Genomic DNA, 23,328 nt, shown 5'->3' on the forward strand with positions numbered 1-23,328 from the left:
CATGCCGAATGCCTTCTTCACCACTCTGTCCACCTGTGACTCCACTTTCAAGGAGCTATGAACATGTACCCCTAGATCTCTTTGTTCTGTAACTCTCCCCAACACCCTACCATACCAGGGCGGCACGGTACCACAGTGGTTAGCACTGCTGCTTCACAGCTCCAGGGACCTGGATTCGATTCCCGGCTCGAGTCACTATCTGTGTGGAGTTTGCACATTCTCCTCGTGTCTGCGTGGGTTTCCTCCGGGTGCTCCAGTTTCCTCCCACAGTCCAAAGATGTGTGGGTTAGGTTGATTGGCCGTGCTAAAATTGCCCCTTAGTGTCCTGAGATGCGCAGGTTAGAGGGATTAGCGGGTGAGTATGGGGGTAGGGCCTGGGTGGGATTGTGGTCGGTGCAGACTCGATGGGCCAGATGGCCTCTTTCTGCACTGTAGGGATTCTATGATTAACTGAGTAAGTCCTGCCCTGGTTCAATCTACGAAAATGCATCACCTCGCATTTGTCTAAATTAAACTCCATCTGCCATTCGTCAGCCCACTGGCCCAATTGATCAAGGTCCCATTGCAATTGGAGATAACTTTCTCCACTGTCCACGATGCCACAAATTTGAGTGTCATCTGCAAACTTACTAGCCATGCCTCCTATATTCTCATCCAAATCATTAATATAAATGACAAATAACAGTGGACCCAGCACTGATCCCTGAGGCACACTAGGCAAGACTGTTCTCTTCCTGTTGGGGAGCACTTCAGCGGTCACAGGCATTCGGCCTCTGATATTCGGGTAAGCGTTCTCCAAGGCGGCCTTCGCGACACACGACAGCGCAGAGTCGTTGAGCAGAAACCGATAGCCAAGTTCCGCACACACGAGGACGGCCTCAACCGGGATATTGGGTTCATGTCACACTATTTGTAACTCCCACAGTTGCGTGGACCTGCAGAGTTTCACTGGCTGTCTTGTCTGGAGACAATACACATCTTTTTAGCCTGTCTTGATGCTCTCTCCACTCACATTGTTTTGTTTCTTAAAGACTTGATTAGTTGTAAGTATTCGCATTCCAACCATTATTCATGTAAATTGAGTCTGTGTCTTTATAAGCTCTGTTTGTGAACAGAATTCCCACTCACCTGAAGAAGGGGCTTAGAGCTCCGAAAGCTTGTGTGGCTTTTGCTACCAAATAAACCTGTTGGACTTTAACCTGGTGTTGTTAAACTTCTCACTGTGTTTACCCCAGTCCAACGCCGGCATCTCCACAGCACACTGCTAGTCACAGGCCTCCAGTTTGAAAAACAACTCTCTGCAACCACCCTCTGGCTTCTGTCAAGAAGCCAATTTTGTATCCATTTAGATACCTCACCCTGGATCCCGTGAGATTTAACCTTATGCTTCCAGTAGAATTATTGATATTGGAATTGTGACTATTAAGTATTTGCTCTGTCTGGAAATATGTTAGGTGTTTGACTTCATGAAGTTCAAAGACCCTTTTGAAAATGCTCACAAAAGGTCACCAGCAAGGATTGTTTAAAAATGAACCACGCCAATGAAGCAGATTCTTAAAAGCAATGCAAGTTTGATTAATATACCCTTTCCTCAGCCATTCTATCCAAATAAACAGTCCTTTCACTTAAACAAAATAAATAATTTACAGGATGTGGACATTGCTGACTGGGCCAGCATTCATTACCCATCCCTAATTGCCCTTGGGAAATTGGCAGCGAGCTGCCTTCTTGAACCACTACTGTCTCTGTGATGTCGGTACACCCACAGTGCTGTTAGGGAGAGAGATCCAGGATTCTGACCCAGTGACAGTGATGGAACAGTGATATATTTCCAAGTCAACATAGTGAGTGACTTGGAGGAGAACTTTCAGGTGGTGATGTTCCCATGTGTCTGCCCCCCCTTGTCCTAAATGATTGTGGGTCGTAGGTTTGGAAGGTGTGCCCTAAGGTGATTTTCTGCGGTGCACTTTGTAGAATAGATTATTCACACTGCTGTTACTGTGCATTGGTGGCGTAGGGAGTGAATGTTTATGGAAGGGGTGCCAATCAAACGGTCTGCTTGATTGGCACATAGTGATTTTAAATTCCTTGCCATTGTTTTGTACTGTCATTCATTTTTGAATAATGTATCATGTTCCTTATAAACATTTGGGCTGCTGATCAAGAGACTTTGTTCATGCTTGCCCTTGCAATGTTAAGGAATCCAGAGGTTTTTTTTAAGTTGAGCCTGAGCGGGGAAGAAGCTGAGGAAGGCCAATGGGCAACTCTTTGAAAGAATAGAGAAGCCCTCCGCGATTGTAAGTGTAACTTTTTTCTTTCTTGAAGTCAGGAGGAGTGAGGCTCTGCCTCTGGTCATGGCCTCCCCTGGCCCAGAATCCCTCCCCCAACCTAGAGTAAAACTCTCCCGAAATCCCCTCCCTGTGAGTTAACCTGGTTACCAGACATGTTCCTTTGAATCATGGAATCCCTGCAGTGCAGAAGGAGGTTATTCGGCCCATTGACTCTGCACCGACTTTTACCCAGGTTTACCCTGTAGCCCCACATATTTACCCCACTAATCTATATATCTTGGAACACTAAGGGGAAATTTAGCATGGCCCATCAAGCAATCTGCACATCTTTGGCTTACAGCCTCTGGCCACATGAGCTCCATACCACATTGCTTTCTGTGTGTTCTGGGTAGGCAGCTGACCAGCAATATGCAGGTGAGGCTCAGAACTAAAATATTCCCATTCTCAAATTTGGACCAGCAAAACGTATTTTGCGATTGCTATGCACCCTTGCCTGCCTGAAAACTGCTGGGCATTAAAATCATCCTCTTTATTACTGTATGCATGTTAATTCTGTACAAATATTTTGACTTGACTTGTACTTGTAGAGAGTTAAATAATAAACCACAGACTTCTTGCCAGTTGTTTCTATCTGTACAACCATTAGTCTCCATGAAATATACCCCACTTCACACGGAGCTACAGGCATAATAAGACTGTGGCATAATGGCCATGTCACTGGACTTGTCATTCAGAGGCCCAGGTTTCTGTCCTGGGGACAAGGGTTCAAATCCCACCACAGCAGCTGGTGGAATTTAGATTCAATTAATGATCTGGAACTGAAAAGCTATTCTCAGTGATGGTGATTGTGAAACCATTGTTGATTGTCATTAGAACCCATCGGGCTCACTGATGTACTTTTAGGGAGGAGATTTGCCATCCAGTGCCTGGTCTGGTCTAGCTGTAACATCCGAAATGGTGTAGCAATCCACTCAGCTCAAAGACAAATAGGGATGGGCAACAAGCACAGGCCTTTGCCAGCGATTCCCACATCCCATGAAAGAATAAAGAAAAGAAATGTAAGGCTGAATGGCAACTCTAAAACTTGTTATATGTTACCTCGACCCCGTGACTTTGCGGCTGGTTTGACTATCCAGATGTTTCTGATTCCATCTATTTCCAACTGTGGGTGTACAGATTTTAGCCTATTGAGAATGTTCCGGCAATCAATTACATAATTACGTGAACCTGGGATGGTAGCTTGATTGCTGAAAAATACAAGTAAAAAAGAAAAGAATTCTGGGTACCTAAACAATTGATGGATTTCACTACAGTAGTCTTATAACTTAATACATTCATAACTCAGAACAGAATTAGGCCCCACTTCAAAATATTTGACCTATTTTGGATATATGTTAGTGACTGACTTCAAAGAGAAAGGGCGGTTAACCACAACTTCAGCATGACATTTTACTTTTCACTTAGCACACAGATGTTGGAGGCTTGAATTACAGATAAGATTCATAATCAGATGGTCTTGTCAATGCACATCAAGGCATTTCAAGGAAAACTAAGTCAACAAAGAGGTTGCTCTGCAAAAGAGCAAAATAACGTTTTGGCTAACTTTGAATTTCAGAGAAATGAAAAGGCGCTGGTTACTCTAACAAGCACTCAATGGGAATATCTGTTTCAACACTGATATCATTAACATGTGCTTTACATGTTTAATTTGTTCTCCATTATCGAGCAAAAATCTATCATCTTCATTTTCAGGAATTCATGAAAATGCATGAGTAGAAAATTGCGAGGACCCCAAATCGGCTGAGAATTCCTTCCTCGAACTTTTGCTTCTGTCTAGATGTAGAACTTGTATAAAAGTACCACTCTGTTTTTGACATGGCTATAAGTCAGCTTCTCTTAGTCCGTGTGCAATGAGAGAGGTGATGGCCTAGTGCTATTATCGCTATTAATCCAGAAACTCAGCTAATGTTCTGGGGACCTTGGTTGGAATCCCATAAGACCCATAAGACATAGGCGCAGATTTAGGCCACTCGGCCCATCGAATCTGCTCCGCCATTCAATCATGGCTGATAATCCCGCCATGGCAGTTGGTGGAATTTGAATTCAATAAAAAAAAATCTGGAATTAAGGATCTACTGATGACCATGAAACCGTTGTCGAATGTCGGAAAAACCCATCTGGTTCACTAATGTCCTTTAGGGAAGGAAATCTGCCGTCCTTACTCAGTCTGACCTACATACGACTCCAGAGCCACAGCACTGTGGTTGACTCGCTGCTGCCCTCAGGCAACTAGGGATGGGCAATAAATGCTGGCCAGATGGTGATGCCCCTGTCCCATGAATGAATTTTAAAAATTTACTTTATCTAGCAAAAACCTTCGTTTTTAGGCACTCATGAAAATGGACGAGTAGAACATCGAGAGGACCCCAAATCGGCTGAAAATTCCTTCCTTGAACCTTTGCTTCTGTCTAGGTGTAGAGCCTGTAAAAATGTACCACTCTGTTCTTGAACATGGCTATAAGTCAGCCTTTCTTAATCCATGTGCACAACAAAGGGGGAAAGCTCAGGTCCCATCTCTTTGCTACAAAAAGGTTTGTTTAGTCATATGGACATCTCTCCCAAAGATTCCTTCAGGTGGTTCCAGAAATCTTGTTATATTGATTACAGAAGTGAGGGGAAGACCGCCTCTGAGGGCTGAAGAGCTCTTAGCTTTTGAATTGGAGGCAACTCTGATGAGATGTGAGTTTCCCTGCATACTCCAGCCATTTACCCAGGACTGGTAGGTTCCCGGCTGTACTGGAAAATGGAGACTTCCTGCAGTAACGGGAGGAAAAGCAGCTGACAAACTGCCTGAAGGGTAAAAAAAAAACAAATTCTTCAACTTTGTTGAAACAACGTGTAGATGATCACTTATACAGCACTTGCAAGAGCTTCTCTCCTAATCAAATCCTGAGGTCTATTCCAACAGTGTTCCAAGATGCCTTGACTTAACTTGACTGGTTCCTATCTCTGGTTTTAAAACTGGGAAAGTACAGCAAATAGAATGGTGGCCTTCTTTCCCCATTATCAGTGATTCACATTCCCCTGTCCGTAGATCTGACGTCAGGAGGGGGGGGGGGGGCAGGGGGTGGATGGTCAAGGCGGTGGATGGTCAAAATGGGGATGAGAAGGGGGATGGAAGGAGTGGGGAAGTGGTGAACAGCAGTGACATTCCTGATGCCACATTCAGCTAAGCACTTTTTAATGTACTTACCTGTTTCATTTCAGACTGCAGCAGTCCCTTTAAGGACCGGTGGGTATTTCGCACGGTGACAACTTTCTTTATGAGCAGAGCTTTCAAGGGAATAACATTTGCTAAAGTGGGTATCAAAACAGCCATGAGGTCCCTTACTTGCTGTGTAAAAAGCCTAACCTCTGCTTCAAGCATAGACTTTGAAAGGAGCACTCGAGGCCTGTCTTGAACGATTTCATAGAATTTTATAGAATCCTACAGTGCAGAAGGAGGCCATTTGGCCCTTCAAGCCTGCACCAACAACAATCCCACCCAGGCCCTATCCCCATAACCCCATGTACTTATCCTGCTAATCTCCCCAACACTAAGGGACAATTTAGCATGGCCAATCAACCTAACCCATCTTTGGACGGTGGGAGGAAACCGGAGCACCCGGAGGAAACCCACGCAGACGTGGGGAGAACATGATGAATGAAGTACTTCCTTCACATCTTTTCAGCCTGCAAGAAAGTTTGTACCAAGTTGTTGGTAATAGTGCAACAGTGCACTTTCACTCTCCCAATCACATGTGAGCAAATTACATACCTGGGGTAGATGTACACGTTTTCCAATGGTGTAAAACAACCGCTGACTCAATCACTCTCACCCCTTTTACACCTCTTTGGCTTTTTATTTCCGCTGAAGCCAATCAGCCACTTTACACTGTCAGGCAGAGTCAAGATCGCAAAGGTGCTGATGAATGGCCGTTGCCCTGAAACATCGCCCCCTGTTTCTCCCTCCACAGATGCATACTGAACTGCCGAGCATTTCCAGTATTTCCTGTTCTTCTTTCAGGTGTCCAGCATCCGCAGTGTTTATCTTTTGTATTAAACTTGTACCAATCTGCCTGCTGCCAAATCACACAACTGACAGCGACAGAGAAAGAGAGAAGAGGATGGGGGGGGGGGGGGGTGCGGGGGGGAGTTGAGGAATAGGGGTGCTGGTGGGGGTGGGAAAACCATGATGTCAGCCATCACAATCCTCAATAGCACTCTCATGCAAATTGTAAATCAGCCTCTCTGTAGGGAGTTTCAGCACTTTGGATGCAAATAAGGGAACTTCCTCTCAAACAACCACATACTCAATACAATGCCTCTCTGCACGTCAAAGGATTGAACTTGTGCCAGTTATGGGCAGCCACTGCCTTTTCAGATTTGGCTGCCACACCTACTAATAAATAGAGAGCAAAGCTCTGCAAGTAACTTCCCGCTGACGTGAAGCCCGCGGAAACAACTGAACTTCGTCACTGGCATGTAGGTGTGCCAAGATCTGCCAGTGTGGTTGGTGACATCATGTGTGCAATGCAGGTCAAGCGCGTGCCATTTTTCTTGACCTCCTTTCTTTCATTATATTCCTCCTTGAACCATGTAAAACACTGATGTGGAGATGCTGGCGTTGGACTGGGGTGGGCACAAACAAGAAGTCTTACAATACCAGATTAAAATCCAACAGGTTTATTTGGGCAGCACGGTAGCACAGTGGTTAGCACTGCTGCTTCACAGCTCCGGGGACCTGGGTTCGATTCCCGGCTTGGGTCACTGTCTGAGTGGAGTTTGCACATTCTCCTCTTGTCTGCGTGGGTGCTCCAGTTTCCTCCCACAGTCCAAAGATGCACAGGTTAGCTTGACTGGCCATGCTATAAAATTGCCCCTTAGTGTCCTGAGTTGCGTAGGTTAGAGGGATTAGCGGGTAAATGTGTAGGGATATGGGGATAGGGCCTGGGTGGGATTGTGGTCGGTGCAGACTCGATGGGCCAGATGGCCTCTTTCTGCACTGTAGGGTTTCTATGATTCTATTGTATCACAAGCTTTCGGAGCGCTGCTCCTTCATCAGGTGAGTCACTGTCTGTGCGGAGTCTGCACGTTCTCCCCATGTCTACATTGGTTTCCTCCGGGTGCTCCGGATTCCTCCTACACTCACCTGATGAAGGAGCAGGGCTCCGAAAGCTCGTGATTCCAAATAAACCTGTTGGACTTTAACCTGGTGTTGTGAGACTTCTTAATATAAAACATTGTTTGAGATATATGCAAACCAACCCTCTTCTACAGATTTGTAATTATTACAGCTTGTAGTAGATGTCACATTGCTGCCATGGGCCTTCTTTTTAAAATAAATTCTGTTCTGCTGAAATCTTGTGAATATTTTGCTTTCCAGGGTCTTAGCAGACAATAATGGACCATTTTCGGAGAGCGACATTGACATTAACAAATAAACTTATTACAAGTTAATGAAAATGATCGTTGGCACAGTGCTTAGCACTGCTGCCTCACAACACCAGGGACCCAGGTTCAATTCCCACCTCGGGTGACTCTCTATGTGACTTTTGCACATTCTCCCTGTGTCTGCATGGATTTTCTCTGGGTGCTCTGGCTTCCTTCCACGGTCCAAAATGTGCGGATTAGGTTGATTTGCCATGCTAAATTGCCCCATAGTGTTGGGAGATTAACAGGGTAAATACATGAGCTACAGGGATATGGCCTGGGTGGGATTGTTGTCAGTGGAGGCTCGATGGACCGAATGGCCTCCTTCCACACTATGGGATTCTATGATGCTGGGAAAATATTAATCAATTCTACATTATAATCATACCATCCTAAAACTATTCTCCTTTGAGAATCCATCAAGTGTGGAACTTACTTTGTGTCCACTCAAAACAAAGGCAATGAGACAATCCTAGCACAGGGAGGTTGTGCCATGTGCTCACTTAGATACTTTTGCATATTGGGAGCACATATTGGGGTAGTAGAGAAGGGGAAAGCGGTAGCAGTAGCATAGCGGCATTGTCACTGGACTAGTAATTTAAAGGCCTAGGGCAATGCCCCGGGGACCCAGGTTTGAGTCCTGCCACTGCAGATAGTGAAATTTGAATTCAGTAGAAACCTGGAATTAAAAATCTAATGGCGACCATGAAACCGTTGTCGATTGTTGTAAAAACTCATGTGGTTTACAAATATCCTTTAGGGAAGGAGGTTTGCCTAGTCTGGCCAACATGTGACTCCAGATTCACAGCAATGTGAATCTTACAATCATAGAATCCCTACAGTGCAGAAAGAGGCCATTCAGCCCCTTGAGCCTGCACCGTCAACGGCCCACCCAGGCCCTATTCCCATAACCCCACACATTTACCCTGCTAATCCCCCTAACGCTAGGGTCAACTTAGCATGGCCAATCCACCTATCCCTGTATGTATCCTATGTTGGCCCTGCTAATAGCCCTGATACTAATGGACAATTTATCATGGCCAATCCACCTAACGCGCACATCTTTGGAATGTGGGAGGAAACCGGAGCATCCGGAGGAAACCCACACAGACACGGGGAGAATGTGCAAACTCCACACAGACAGTGACGCAAGCCGGGAATCGAACCTGGGTCCCTGGTGCTGTGAGGCAGCAGTGCTAACCTGTGGTTGACTCTTAACTGCCCCTTCAAGGCATGGGCAATAAATGCTGGTCCAGCCAGCGACACCCACATCCCATGAACAAATTTTTTAAAATGCGCCTGACCCACAATTGGGTCTGGGAACCAAAGTATTTCATCTCCTCAGATACGCACAGTAGCTATGTGAAACTCTGCATCGAGGGTGTCACAGATGAACTTTCAGCACTAAATTCACCACGAGTACAAAAAGTGCGGTCAACAGAAATTACATGCAGGGGAATTGAACACAAAACACATCTACAACCTGTACAGCTCCTCCAGCTGAGTATCTATCCAGTCCAAGTTAATCAAAACATAATAAGCAATTAAAGAATTAAAATTTCAATGGTAAAAATTCAGTCTCAAAACAAACACTTATACTAGATCCTGGTGAGTGCTGAGTTTATGCACAGCTAACGCATTTAAATTAAATGATTAGAAATAGCACGTAATGTGAGCAGGTTAAACAATTGTACATTAAACATGCCAATCCAAAGTTCTATCATTTAGTATTCCACCTTTCACACAGTAGACAAACACATTACAGCTGCTTATTTTCAATCTATATTGTGGTCTCAGAATTTCTCCAGACGTTTTGCTGATCTTGCAAAGTTAGTGCAAGGAGTCAGGGGAAATCCAAACCATAATTCAGGGCTTTTTAAAGCTTGTATAGAATTATGAAGAATTCACAACACAGAATCATAGAATTCCTACAGTGCAGGAGGAGGCCATTCAGCCCACTGAGCCTGTGTCAGCCAAGAACGTTTCTACACCATTCAAAAAATAATGATTACGGCTTTGCTCTTACTTACTGAACGAGGTCATAATGCTGTCTAATTAGATCTGCCCACTCCATTTTACTAAGCGTAGGTGGGACGTCCACTTCAATGTAATTTTCAGCCTGCTCCATGCTTTGCAAAAAATCTTCACACACTCTGATGGCAGTTCCTATCACTGTAGCCGGTAGCTGACCATCTGTTTTGCTGGGCTTTCCAGAATCTGGGCAAAGACAAAGAAATGTTCCATTAAGTAGAATGCACTGCGACTGATTATTTTTGTTATGTATCTGAGAAGAGTTGCAGGTTGCTTTAAGAGTTGTTCTCATGATTTGATGGTGATGTCATTAGGGTGTGTGCCCAGGCCGCTGCTTTACTTTCAGTTTATGTATCTGTGCAGAGCAGAGTACATCTTTTCCAATAAAACCTGTTGTGTGTTAGTGTGAATCTACTTGTGCAAACCATATTCTTTTCTTTCTGTTAAAACCCACAACCCCTAACGTTGTTAGGACGGTTCAATTTTGAGTGAACGTAAGGTAGGGCATTAGAATCGTGAAAGCTGTGACACAAGCAGGGATGAAAGATACCAGAGGTTGCGCATGAAGATCAACGCCAGAAAGTCATTTTAAAATCAAACGAAGGGAATAAACGGACCACAGGAGATGGTGAAGCCAAGAGGATGATCGTGCATGCAGGTTGAGGATTTGGAGAGAGAGAGAGAGAGAGAGGGAGAAGGAAAGAGAGAGAAAGATCTAGGGACAGGAGAGCAGTAAATTTGCCACATGGCTGGCCTGAGTTCTGTCGCATAGGGACAGAAGAAAGCAATTGAACCCCTGGAGCCTGTTCCACAAACACATGCCTTGCTCGGAATCAAATCCAGGCCCTATGAATGCCGAGTCTGAATCAACAAGTATGATAGTACTCCCACTCAAAGTTTGTTTCTAATTTTGGATTAATTTCAAAAAAGTTAACATAAAACAGGCCCAGACAATTTCTCCCCTGTTAATTCTCGTGTGGATTGATATAAAATTCGGAAACACAATATTGGCAGAGTCAGTTGGCAGACTTTGTCAGTTGTCTTCTCCATGAAGAAAACTTATCTTTGCATTCCATCATTATGTTAATACAAACAGCTTAACAACGTCAACTAAGAAGTCATGGCTCTTGATATTTTCTGGCGTTTTCTGTTTGCTGAAATTAATTCTCCAACATCACTCGGGGCTCGCGAGTGGAGTTGGAGTTAGTTTCCAAATTGTTACTGAGCGTTTCAGCAGCAATATATTCTCCCCGCAAATTGCTGAAAAAGATAAAATGGCAAAGTGGAAACCTTGGCTGGAAAGTGGAAAATCTGGTAAGGCAGCCATTTTTAAGATCTGCAACATGCCGTGCAGTGAAAAATGGCTGTGATGGCATAAAATTAATCTACTGTTCATGTGCACAAAGGAGATAAGTGAACCATGTTGCTGCTTTTCATGCTGAGCAGATGGATATCTTGCTGCAGGCAATGCATCAAAAGAGAACGCACCTATCTGATCCTGAAAGACACCCTCCAATGAAACCACAGGTGCATGTTGCCTCAAAGGAGGTCACTGTTGAGTCAATGCAAGCACCTCTTCCATGACTTTAAAGTCTTGCTTTCATTGTGCCAAAAATCCATGGCACAATTTCATTGAATGTGAAAATGGTAATCAAACAACAGAAAACCAATGCAGAGGTCTTAAAAATGTGCAGAACAAAATGCTCTTCTTCTGTAGGGACTTCCCGAATGGGGTAGTGGCATGGTCAAACCTGTTTATAGCAATTTGCCCAGTGCTTTTTCATTTTCAAATCATGTGGACATATTGAACTGTTGAACAATGCTGGTCCTATAGTTACTTCCCAAATATGGAACAGAAATGCATAATGATTTTTCAGTCAATTACACTTAACACATAGGCGGCATCTTTTTTTTGAGATGTTAAACTGAGCTGCCATCTAATTAGCTGAACATAAAAGATCCCATGGTACGATTCAAATGGGAGGCAAGTTTTCCCTGTTTTACAGTCAACAACCCTTCCTCAATCAAAAGCAATTTAGTTGCATCAAATTCCAAAGAATGTAAAAGCACAGAAACAGGCCATTTGCCTCAACTTGTCTATGCCCGTGTTTATGTTCTGTAAGCCTCCTCCCACCCTTCTCCTTCCACACTGCCAGCATGTCCTTTGATTCCTCACTTCCTTATGAACTTAGCTAGCTTCCAGTATTTGAATACTGTTACAAGAATTTAATTGGCTGGATTTTGCGATAAGTGGTAAAACAACAGAGCTCACCGCTAACCTCAAAGAATGCTGCCCAAAATATCTAGCCATTTGTGCGGTTTGGACTTCCCCTTTCCCAATAACAGTTTGAATCTGCCATCAAATCGCAGGTATCACAAGGCATCCAGCAAAAAGCGATATCATCAAGTGTGGCAAACAACCATTCACATTGAAGTATTCTCACAGACAGCAAACCAGGAAGTAAAATGCACTAAATCCCTTCGCTACTAATGTTTCAATTTAAAAACTGGTAAAATAAATAATTGGATTATCAAATTCAAATTAAGCTAAAATACTATAAACAAACTCCTAAAAAGTTATTTTGAAAATATATGCATTTTTTAAATCACAAAGGAGAAATGCTTAATAAATTGAAAAGTACTCTTTCAGGGCCACTAAAGCTGTTAAGTAGTCATTATGAAGTTAGCACACCGTTAAAATCCAGTTGCATCTCATTCAACAATGTATGATCTTTTCAAAGGTTTTTTCAAATTCCATTAGCATGTTAAGTTCTCATCAGTTCAATAGTATTGAATTGTTTGCTGGGTAATCTTGAAGGCGCACGCCCTGGAGAAGTTTAGTATCACCATTGATAACTTCTAGATTTCCGCGTCTTGTGCGCAGATGTGGACTCCAGAAGTTGCCTTAAGAAAACTGAACCATTGTTTTTTTAATTCTTGCAGCTTTACTTTATGCAAATTGAAAACTGTGTTTGCCTTACAAAACAAATAATTACACTTCATAAGTAATTAGTTTAGTGGTGAAGCATTTTTGGCACCTTTTCAGGATCGGAAATGTGCCATATAAAAGCAAGTCATTTCCCATACCAGGCAGAGATTAATGCTAATATAGTTTCAAATGAAATAGTGTTAGCGCTCATTAACTCAAAACATAAGGATAAAACTATATCAGGAGCCAAACACCAAAGACATTCCACTTGTGGAATACTCAGCAAACATCTATTCAACCTCCAGAATTACTCCAGGGCAGCATTGTGAAATTATAACCTTGCCGTTCCAAATCACTTTCATAAATGGGCTGTGTTCAATGCATTCTCTTTGTATCCCAAAGTTGCTTATAGGAGGACTATTTCTCCTTCCAGCATGTTGAATGTTCAGAACTGAGTGAATAATTGATGTGCTTGAACATTGGGAAAATAAATTTGTTTTGTTCTAAATTACAAAGTTAAATTATGCCCCCCCCCCACCGCCCCTCCCCTTCCGCCCCCCGCCCCCCACCACCATCAGCCCCCAGCCCAACTGCTGCATTTTAGCTGCGTCCAATTCCATTGAATTGGGGCGGTTAAAACTCCCCTCTTTCCCAATCTTTGGTCTGAGTCCGAAGCATTAAAACCACAAGTAGTTCTGTAATAAGGAGAGAAAAAGAACAACTCTTTCAATCATGGAAACAAACAAAATGGCTGCACATTGGCACGCATGCAGCAAGTTGGCTACCTCAAACTGCCACAGCATTCCTCAAATGTAAAGAGTTCTGACAAATGCCAAAATCTTGCTGCCGTTCGCACTGGTGAGATCTTACAGTCCCACAGATGGCGCACCCCCGCCACGGGGTTCCCGACGGCGAGTGGTGTGTTCAACAGGAAACCCCGCTGACAACGCCAGGACCATAAGATCCCACTGCCAGCAAGTGGTGCGCCATCTCCCACCACCATGAAACACGTCATGGAAAGGGAGAAAAATCCCGTCTATAATGTCATCATAGAATCCCTACAGTGCAGGAGGTCATTCAGCCCATCGAATTTGCACTGACAACAATCCCTATCCCTGCAACACCACAAATTTACCCCTCTAATCCCTCTAACCCATGCATTCCTGGACACTAAGGGGCAATTTAGCATGGCCAACCCACCTAACGTGCACATCTTTGGAGTGTGGGACCTGGAGGAAACCCACGCAGACACGGGGAGAAGGTGCAGACTCCGCACAGACGGTGACCAAGCCAGGAATCGAACCCTGGTTCCTGGAGCTGTGAGGCAGCAGTGCTAACCACTGTATCATCATGCTGCCCATGTCTTCAATAATATTGTAACACTACGGATGAGCATGAATCAAATACTTACAATCAGTTTCTCCCATCAGGAAAAAAACAAGTGTAACTTGGAAATGAAGGGTATGAGTAAAACTTGTCCACGCTGGTCTTTTACACTTTAAGATTACTGATACCTAGATTACTGCTTTTCACTGGAATTTGAATATTTTGAACTGATTTTTCCAACTATGTGTGCACAAAGTTATAATTCTAGTCAGTAAATTAAAAATTGTGATGGTAAACTCCAATGAATTGTCAAACAAAGTCAGGAACTGGCAGTTAAACATACCACACAGATAATCCACGTTCAAGATGCTCACAGATAATCCGAGCCTCACTGGCTTGCTTCACTTCCAGTAAACTGATCTATACACTGGCCGGAATTCTCCCATCCCGCCCGCTACTGGAATTTTAGCTGGCGGATTGCAGACAATATGAAACCCCACTGACTGTAGGGTGGGAATTTCTGGCTTTTAGACCAGCGCGGCCGGAGAATCCCACCCACAGTGTTTGACAGAATGCAGCTCATTACCAATGCTTCTTACCTGTTCATGCTGTCAAAGGAGTAAATTCCTTACAATGCTATCAAAAATACAGGCAGGAAATTGGTCTATGAGCCTACAGCGAATCACCAACCTGTTTTATATTGGTCCAAACTCAATAGTAAAATATATCATGTGCAGTATACAATGCTGTTCTGTGTCTCACTAAGAGGTTCAGAGGCTTACGTGGTTGAACATTAAGGGCTAAATCTTATCAAAAAATGGCAGAGCCCTGTTTCTGGTGAGAAAACCAGTATTTCTGTCCAGATCTTACAACTGTGCCATGGGTGGCACGGTGGCACAGTGGTTAGCATTGTTGCCTCACAGCATCAGGGACCCAGGTTCGATTCCCGGCTTGGCTCACTGTCTGTGTGGAATTTGTATGTACTCCCTGTGTCTGCGAGGGTTTCCTCCCACAGTCTGAAAGACATGCAGGTTAGGTGCATTGACCCGGACAGGCACCGGAGTGTGGCGACTCGGGGAATTTCACAATAACTTCATTGCAGTGTTAATGTAAGCCTTACTTGTGACTAATAAATAAAAAAAATCAAGGGGGCGCGTTTCATGCCATCATATGGTGGGCGGGGCCTCAACACTGACAAAACCTGGCTGCAGTTGACCAGGGCATGATCTTTAAAGGGTGCCTTGATCAAAACCTGAGTAAACTTCCTTCCCGGCCTATCCCAATCAGAACCGGCACTTCTCTAACTCCTCCACCACCACCCTCCACCCCGTGATAAGTGGCCCGCAGCCCCAAAGTTCCGCCCCACCCCCCGCCTTCTCATCGGCCCCTTCACCAACCCCCCCCCCCCCCCCCCCAACCCATCCCCAATGGCCACCACTGGCATCCCCAACACCTCCATTCACTCCCAGCTACTGCCACATCTAAATGAATTCCCCCATGGTCCTCCCCATGAGACTGATGTTGGCACAGTGTCAATATACCGGGGGCGGGGGGGGTCAATATTTGGTGAGAGGGGGTTAATAACATTTAAATACATTCAAATTCATGTAAAACAGATTCATGCCCAGTGTGGGCGTGAACCTGATGATGTCGCCGGAGAGGGGCGGGGAAGATCCGAAATTACAAACTCGCCATGTGGGAACTGTGACTTCAGGATCTTGAGCTCCCGTGGCATTCGCACGGACGTTGAGCATGGGCTCAGTGTTTATTAACAACCCTAACTATGTAACTCTCCAAGTTGTAGCCCTAACTAGGTACTATCTCCATACGTATTTCTGCCAGAGCACAACTGCACTCAGTCCATTATTATGTGACTCTCTACATCACACTGGAGGCAATCTAGTCCCACATTAACCCCTTGCTATTCCAAGCACCTTTATACTACATGCAATGCTGTAAAACTATTTCACACAATTGACATAGACAAACCACAACTTCATAATTTTATTTTCAGCCTGCCTCTTCTGACTTGCCCTGTGGATGCAGTTACGAGCTACCACGTCCAGTGGCCAAGTTGTAAGCACTTCCCTATGTACTGTGTTTATCGAAACAACATTATCCTCATGGCAATGCACCGAACCTGACCCTGTTGTCCTCCAACATTGACACAAGCAAACTTTGAGGAAGGGAGCTTAATGGATGGAAAATTGATTGGTTTTCCCCTCCCTGGCCCAGGGAGTGCCTCATAAATGAACAACCTGCACTGCCTGCAAGCAAGTAAACTGAAAGCTTCAGTATCACACCATGTTAATCTAAAAGGAAAAAACATATGCATCGGAAGCCTCCGACCTTATCCGCAGCTGAGACTCTTCGGTTCTGCTACAGTGAATAGAGCTTTGGCTGAGCGCCAAATTCTACATTCCTGCTGGCAGTGGGGCGGGTACAGACGACATCAGAGCATCCTGCCCGTGATCTTATGGGATGCCAGCACAGGATGAAGCGGCACGGTAGCACAGTGGTTAGCACTGATACTTCACAGGTCCAGGGACCTGGGTTCGATTCCCGGCTTGGGTCACTGTCTGTGTGGAGTTTGCACATTCTCCTCGTGTCTGCGTGGGTTTTTCTCCGGGTGCTCCGGTTTCCTCCCACAGTCCAAAGATGTGCGGGTTAGGTTGATTGGCCATGCTAAAAATTGCCCTTAGTGTCCTGAGATGCGTAGGTTAGAGGGTAGATATGTAGGGATATGGGGGTTGGGACTGTGGTCGGTGCAGACTCGATGGGCCGATTGGCCTCTTTCTGTACTGTAGTGATTCTATTCTAAGTCAAAGACAGCTCTGTTAATGTGTTAATGTTTGCTGTGATAAAATGCATCTCTTCAAACTTTTATTGTAACTAGAAAAGATGATGGAATGGATTGTGAAATGCATTGGCAGTTTAATAATAGGCTCACAGCATAAAAATGGTTTGAGATGAAAAGAGGAGTCTGAAGTCTTAGGGCAGAATTTAATGCCCCCTGGTTTGGAAACAGGGGCATTTAATCGGGCGGCAGGCTATAGGGAGGGAACCCAGTACCTTCTTGTCCTCCAACTGATTAAGGCCAGGATGGGAATACTCATTGATGAATTTCCTGCACAGTTCATAATTGAGGTCCTTTAGTGGGCAATTAAAGGCCTCAACCCATCAATCCTGGGGGAGTCAGGAAGGCTGAACATTGGCCAATTAAGTGTCTGATGGGCACATGTTCACACATACACAACTCTTCTACTGAGGGTACAGTGGACAATCCTGAGAAACCCAGTCAGAGTTTACCACCATTTTATTCATCTAACATTACCTATCTTTTTTTTAATTCATTCATGGGGCATGGGTGTCGCTTGCTGGCTGGCCAGCATTTATTGCCCATCCCTAGTTGCCTGAGGGCAGTTGAGAGTCAACCACATTGCTGTGGCTCTGGAGTCACATGTAGGCCAGGCCAGGTAGGAAAGCAGATTTCATTCCCTTGTGGACATTAGTGAACCAGGTGAGTTTTTCCGACGATCAATAATGGTTTCATGGTCATCAGTAGATTCTTAATTCCAGATACTTTTTACAGCTGGGACATTTGAGCCTGTCAGCATGCTGTAATATTCATTCAATGAGAACTGATTTCCCATCACAACAGCCACGAGCTGTTTTTCTTCCACTTGATAGCCTTTAACGCCAACTTCTTTCATGGTCCTGTTATCACCTCACCCTCCAGATGAGCTAGTCATGCACCTCTTTCCTAGTAGGCAAGTAAAGATTGGATGCGTCATTTTTTTTGAAAATACCTTTTAAATCAAGTCCTCCGACAGCCAGACTGAAAGGAATATTTTGTGAACCCTTACAAACAAGGGGAATTTTAAAAATATACAACAAGTCCTTAAAAAAAACTCCAACACATGTGATTCATAATGAATATAGATTAAAACAGCCATAAAGCAAATGTTTGTGCTGGCAATGTTCACTGATAATATGAGAGCCATGTGATCCTGCAGGCTGTTTCTGATGCCTGAAGGGTTAGTGAAGAATTTTGAAGACTTTTTTTTAATCCCTTCCTGACCCAAGATTTTTTCCAGTTTTTTTTGCCTCTTCTGGGAAATTACTTGGCTGCAATAGGTAGGTGGAGGGGTGGGGGAGTGGATAGAAGAGTCTGGTTATGATATTCGAGCCATCATAAGTCTATATTAGGCATAAATGAACACATTCGTCCTTTTCTCTCCATCATTTTCCTCATGGCACTTATGCATCTTGTCAAGGTTGATTAGCCTAAGCTGGCTCAAAGTCTAAAAGATCAGCTAGGCTGCTGCTTATTTTAATGAGACATTATCAATTACTTTGACTAATGTGCAATGTGTACAATATATAAAGAGACTAAATTCCCATTGTTCGGTTTCCTCCGGGTGCTCCGGTTTCCTCCCACAGTCTGAAAGACGTGCTGGTTAGGTGCATTGGCCATGCTAAATTCTCCCTCAGTGTACCCGAACAGGCGCTGGAGTGTGGCGACCAAGGGATTTTCACAGTAACTTGATTGCAGTGTTAATGTAAGCTTACTTGTGACACTAATAAATAAACTTTAGAATTTTAAACCTTATTCCGTTACTGGGTACATCCAAGTGGCAGGAAAATTGCAGTTCTTTTGTATACCTTCTTAATTCAAACACTATTCAGTTTAGAAAGTTTTAAAATAAAAACAAGGTATTAGGGTTGAATTCACAAGGGTGCACTACGCTTAACACCATGGCTTGGGTGCAAAATCTGCAGAAACCCCAGTAAGCGTAAATGGTGATGATATTTTTTTTCTCCACTGATTTCAAAGCTCTTCCATTGAGTGCACAGAGGCCATCATGAGAAACCCAGCCAGTGTTTACCATCACTTTATTCGTTTGAAGTTACCCATTTTTACAGCCAACAATCTTGAGTCTGCCAGCATGCTGCAATATTTACTCAACAAGGATTGATTTGACACTTTAAATCCACAGCTTACTTTTTGTTTTGGTTAGTCCCAGAATGTTTTGTTGCAAGAAATCTGTCTTCAACACACTCTATGAACTCATCCTCCAGGCTACTTTTGCCAATTTGATTCAACCAATCTATAAAGATTAAAATCTCCCACAATTATTGCAGTATCCTTTTTACAATCTCTCATTATTTCTTGGGTGTAATGATTGTCGGGTGGCCTATAAACCACTCCCAGCTGGGACTTTTGTCCTTTGCTATTTCTTATCTCCACTTAAATTGATTCGATGGCCAAATTTTTTCTGGCCATTCCCACTGGCAGGATCATCTAGTTCTATGGACAGTGACTGCCTCTCACCTCACCTCACCTCCCCCCCCCCCCCCCCCCCCCACAAGTTCCCCAGCGGTGGGAAGGCACGAACAATGGGAAAACCTATTGATAGCAGTGGGCCAGCTCCATAAAACATATATGTGTGTGTGTGTGAGGTGAGGTGAGGGGGTTGGAATTCTGCCCTGTATTTTGATCTAATGAACCAAGGTTGCTTCTTATTATTATACTAACATTGTCCTTTATTAACAGAGCCAACTTACCTCCTTTGCCTTTCCTCTTGTCCTTCCAAAGTGTCTAATATCCTTCAGTATTCAGGTCCCAGCCCTGGTCACTTTGCAACCATGACCGGAATTTGCTCGTCCGGGGGTGGACCATGCACCGTTGGCCTCGGGCAGGATTTTCCAGTTTTGGGGCGAGCGTGGCCAGAAAACCTTGCCCTATGTCCCTGTAATAGCTATCCCCTTTTATTTCTATTGGTGATTCCAATTCATTCATTTTGTTTCAAATGCTGAGTGTATTCATGTAAAGAGCTTTTCATTCTGTCTTTTTACCATTTTTTCCACACTCTGATCTTGACCCAATTAATTTAACATCTATCATTAGGAAAAGGCTAGATTCCGTACTTAAGGGTGTACTCGCAGGGTATTTAGGAAACATCATGATCATGGAGTGTCAACATGGTACTGAAAGGAAAATAGTTTGAAAGATTTGTTAGAGCTCTTTGAGGATGTAGCAAGCAGGATGGATAAATGGGAAGCAGTAAATATTGCGTAATTAGATTCCCAAAAAGCATTTGATGAGGTGCAACATAAAAGTTAAATTAAGAGCTCATGACATTGAAGGTGATATATTAGCATGGATAGAGGGATAAAAGGGTCGTTTTCAGGTTAGCAAAGTGTAACTAGTGGAATGCTAAAGGGATCAGTGCTGGGGTCTCAAATATTATGATCTATGACTTGAAAGAAGGACAGAATATATTCTGGCCAAATTTCCTGATAATACAAAGAGAGATAGGAAATCCAACCATAAGGAGGATACAAATGGTCTGCAGATTGTTATAGATAGGTTAAGTGAGTGGGCAAAAATTGGCAGCTGGAGTATTATGAGGGAAAATGTGAGGTTGTCCACTTGGGCAGGAAGAATAGAAAAGCAGAATGTTATTTAAATGATGAGACCTTGCCAACTGCTGCAATACAGAAATATCTGTGTGTCCCTGTACATAATCGTAAAAAGTTAGTATGCAGGTACAGCAAGTAATTAGGAAGATAAATTAAATGTTGGACTTAATTGCAAAGGGATTGGAGTATAAAAGGGGGGAGTTTTGCTACAACTGTGAAGGGCATTGCTGAGATCGCACTTGGAGTACTCTGAACAGTTTTGGTTTCCTTACTAAAGGATGGATATACTTGCATTGGGAGCAGTTTAGAGATGGCTCACAAGGCTGATTTCCAGGGAAAAGGGGTTGACATTGGGGGAAAGGTTGAGCAGCTTGGACCTAAAGTAATTGGAGTTCAGAAGAGTTCAGACTCGGGGGATTAGTGGAATAAATGTGTGGAGTTACGGGAATAGGGCAGGGAGTGGGCCTCGATGGGCTGAATTGCACCTTCTGCATTGTTGGGATTCTATGAGAAGACTGAGAGATGATCTCATTTAAACATAAAGGACTCAGAAGGAGCTTGGCAGGGTGATGCTTGGAGGATATTTCCTCTCATGGAGGAATCTAGAACTAGGGGATACAGTTTAAAAATAAGAGGTGTTCCAAAATGGAGATGAGGTGAAATTTCTTCTCTTAGAAGGTCTTCAGTGTTTCAAATTCTCTTCCATGGAGATCAGTGAGGATTGGGTCATTGAATATATGCAAGGGTAAGTTTTTGATTGACAAGGCAGCTAAGGATTATAGGAGAGGAGCAAAAAAGTGAAGCCACGACAACAATTGGGTCAGTCATGATCTTATCAAATGGCAAAGGCAAATGGCCTACTCCTGCTTCTATTTCTTATGATCTTGTTAAATCCCAACGCCAAGCAAAATCTTTTACCGAACCTGCTGAACTGCTAAACAAAATGCATTTTTTACCTGTCACGAAGGCTTCTTTAGTTCCTTCAGTATCTTCTTTCTCTCTTTGGCCTGCTCTAGTACTTGGACTTGACAGATCACTTGCAGAATTGTAAATCACCCATTTCAATATGCAGATAGCACTAGTAAGCCTGAAGTCATCTGAAAGGAATACAGTACTTGTTTGTAGACTGGAGTTATATATTTGCAATCTCAGTAAAACAAATGTGTATTCTCTGCTTCTCAAACACAAGTATCTGTTCCAGTAAATTTATCTTGGATGTTTTCAAAGAAGATGGCAATGTGTTTGTTCGAGCCACTTATTCTTCTGTCTTCTGCGAGCATTTACAGTATTTAACTGTGTGACAGCGCTAAATCAATTTGTAGCTAATAGATTTGGATTGATATCCAAGTACAAAAAGGTAGCCCCGATTTCTGTAAAGTCACACAGGCGCTTACTGGCTGATACCCAAGGAATTCACCTCAGGATCTTCATACAACTGGAAATGTCTGGGTACTCCTGAAGGGGATTCCCTCCCAATAATACATGTTTGTGCAAAGAGGAAGGGAGGTTTTGATGAATTGCGTAATTCAGACATAACAACAGAAAGGTGCATTCACATAAAGATGTTTGCCTGTAAAATGTGTCCATCTTTAATCAAAAGTCAACACGTCTTTATATGCCTCAGGTTCTTATTAAAAGTAAAGTTTATTCATTAGTCACAAGTAAGGCTTACATTAACACTGCAATGAAGTTACTGTGAAATTCCCCTAGTCACCACACACCGGCGCCTGTTCGGGTCAATGCACCTAACCAGCACGTCTTTGGACCATGGGAGGAAACCGGAGCACCCGGAGGAAACTCACACAGACACGGGGAGAATGTGCAAACTCCACACAGACAGTGACCCAAGCCGGGAATCGAACCCAGGTCCCTGGGCGCTGTGAGGGAGCAATGCTAACCACTGTGCTACTGTGTCAGGAAGCATATATGCAGAATTTTTTTTTAAAAATCAAATTTATAATATTGAGGGGAGAGGAGGTGGGGGGTCGTACTCAAAAGCAAAGCAGGGGGGCTGGTGCGGTGGGGAGGGGAGTGGGGACGAGAGTTATGCATGGGTTACAATGAAAGATAGAGATTTACTATATTCCCCGCAAATATGCTGTGTAACAAGTGGATGTGCAATCCAGAGGGAATATTCATTTTCAACAAAACTTCAGTTGAAATTCATTTATTGATTTAAGTCAAAATTATTCCTTTTCTTAAAATCCTGCTGTATATTGGAGCATGACTAGGGAGCACGGAGGATTAAAATCAATGGAGCTATATTTAAAGGTGTGTGTTCTCTTACATGGCTGCTTCTTCTCAGCTTGTTTCCCGCACCGGGGACGTGTGATGCCCCTTCCAGTGAGTACATGAGTACATTAATACAACAGAGCTTCAGAAAGCCAATAAGAATCAGTACAAATACATAACAGTTGATTTGCAGTATTTTTCTCATGGCACTAACAGGAACATGTGATTTTTGCTGTCTCTCCCTAATGACATGGTATGAGGTTTAACACGCACAATTAGCAGAGGAGTCAGTCCTTTGATTCTCCATAGTACCCCATCTGCAATATTGCTGCTTAGTCACTTGTTAAATTCCTTGTGAAACTCCTAACTGCTTAAAAATGTGTACATTCTAGCAATTCTGCTGTGATTCAGCAAAATATTCAAAATAGAATCATAGAATCTACAGTGCAGTAGGCCATTTGGCCCATCGAGTCTGCACCGACAACAATCCCACCCAGGTCCTATCCCTGTAACCCTACATATTTACCCTCCTAGTCCCTCTGACATTAAGGGGCAATTTATATTGGCCAATCAATCTAACCTGCACATCTTTGGAGTGTGGCGGGGAAACCGGAGCACCCG

The 23,328-nt window shown here is 43.6% G+C and overlaps 1 protein-coding gene across 1 annotated transcript in view; it reads right to left on the bottom strand.

Annotated features, from left to right (window-relative positions):
* The window catches only part of LOC144507489 (protein monoglycylase TTLL8-like), a 74,745-nt gene that overhangs the window by 13,939 nt on the left and 37,478 nt on the right, over nt 1-23,328 (bottom strand). Inside the window, exons 8-10 of the mRNA XM_078234615.1 lie at nt 21,432-21,572; nt 9,794-9,980; nt 3,390-3,538 (exon numbers count right to left, since the gene is read on the bottom strand). Of these exons, the coding sequence (XP_078090741.1) occupies nt 3,390-3,538; nt 9,794-9,980; nt 21,432-21,572 (477 nt within the window). The remainder of the gene's footprint in view (nt 1-3,389; nt 3,539-9,793; nt 9,981-21,431; nt 21,573-23,328) is intronic.

The sequence above is a fragment of the Mustelus asterias genome, chromosome 19 (genome assembly GCF_964213995.1).
Source record: "Mustelus asterias chromosome 19, sMusAst1.hap1.1, whole genome shotgun sequence".
Taxonomy (NCBI): Eukaryota; Metazoa; Chordata; class Chondrichthyes; order Carcharhiniformes; family Triakidae; genus Mustelus; species Mustelus asterias.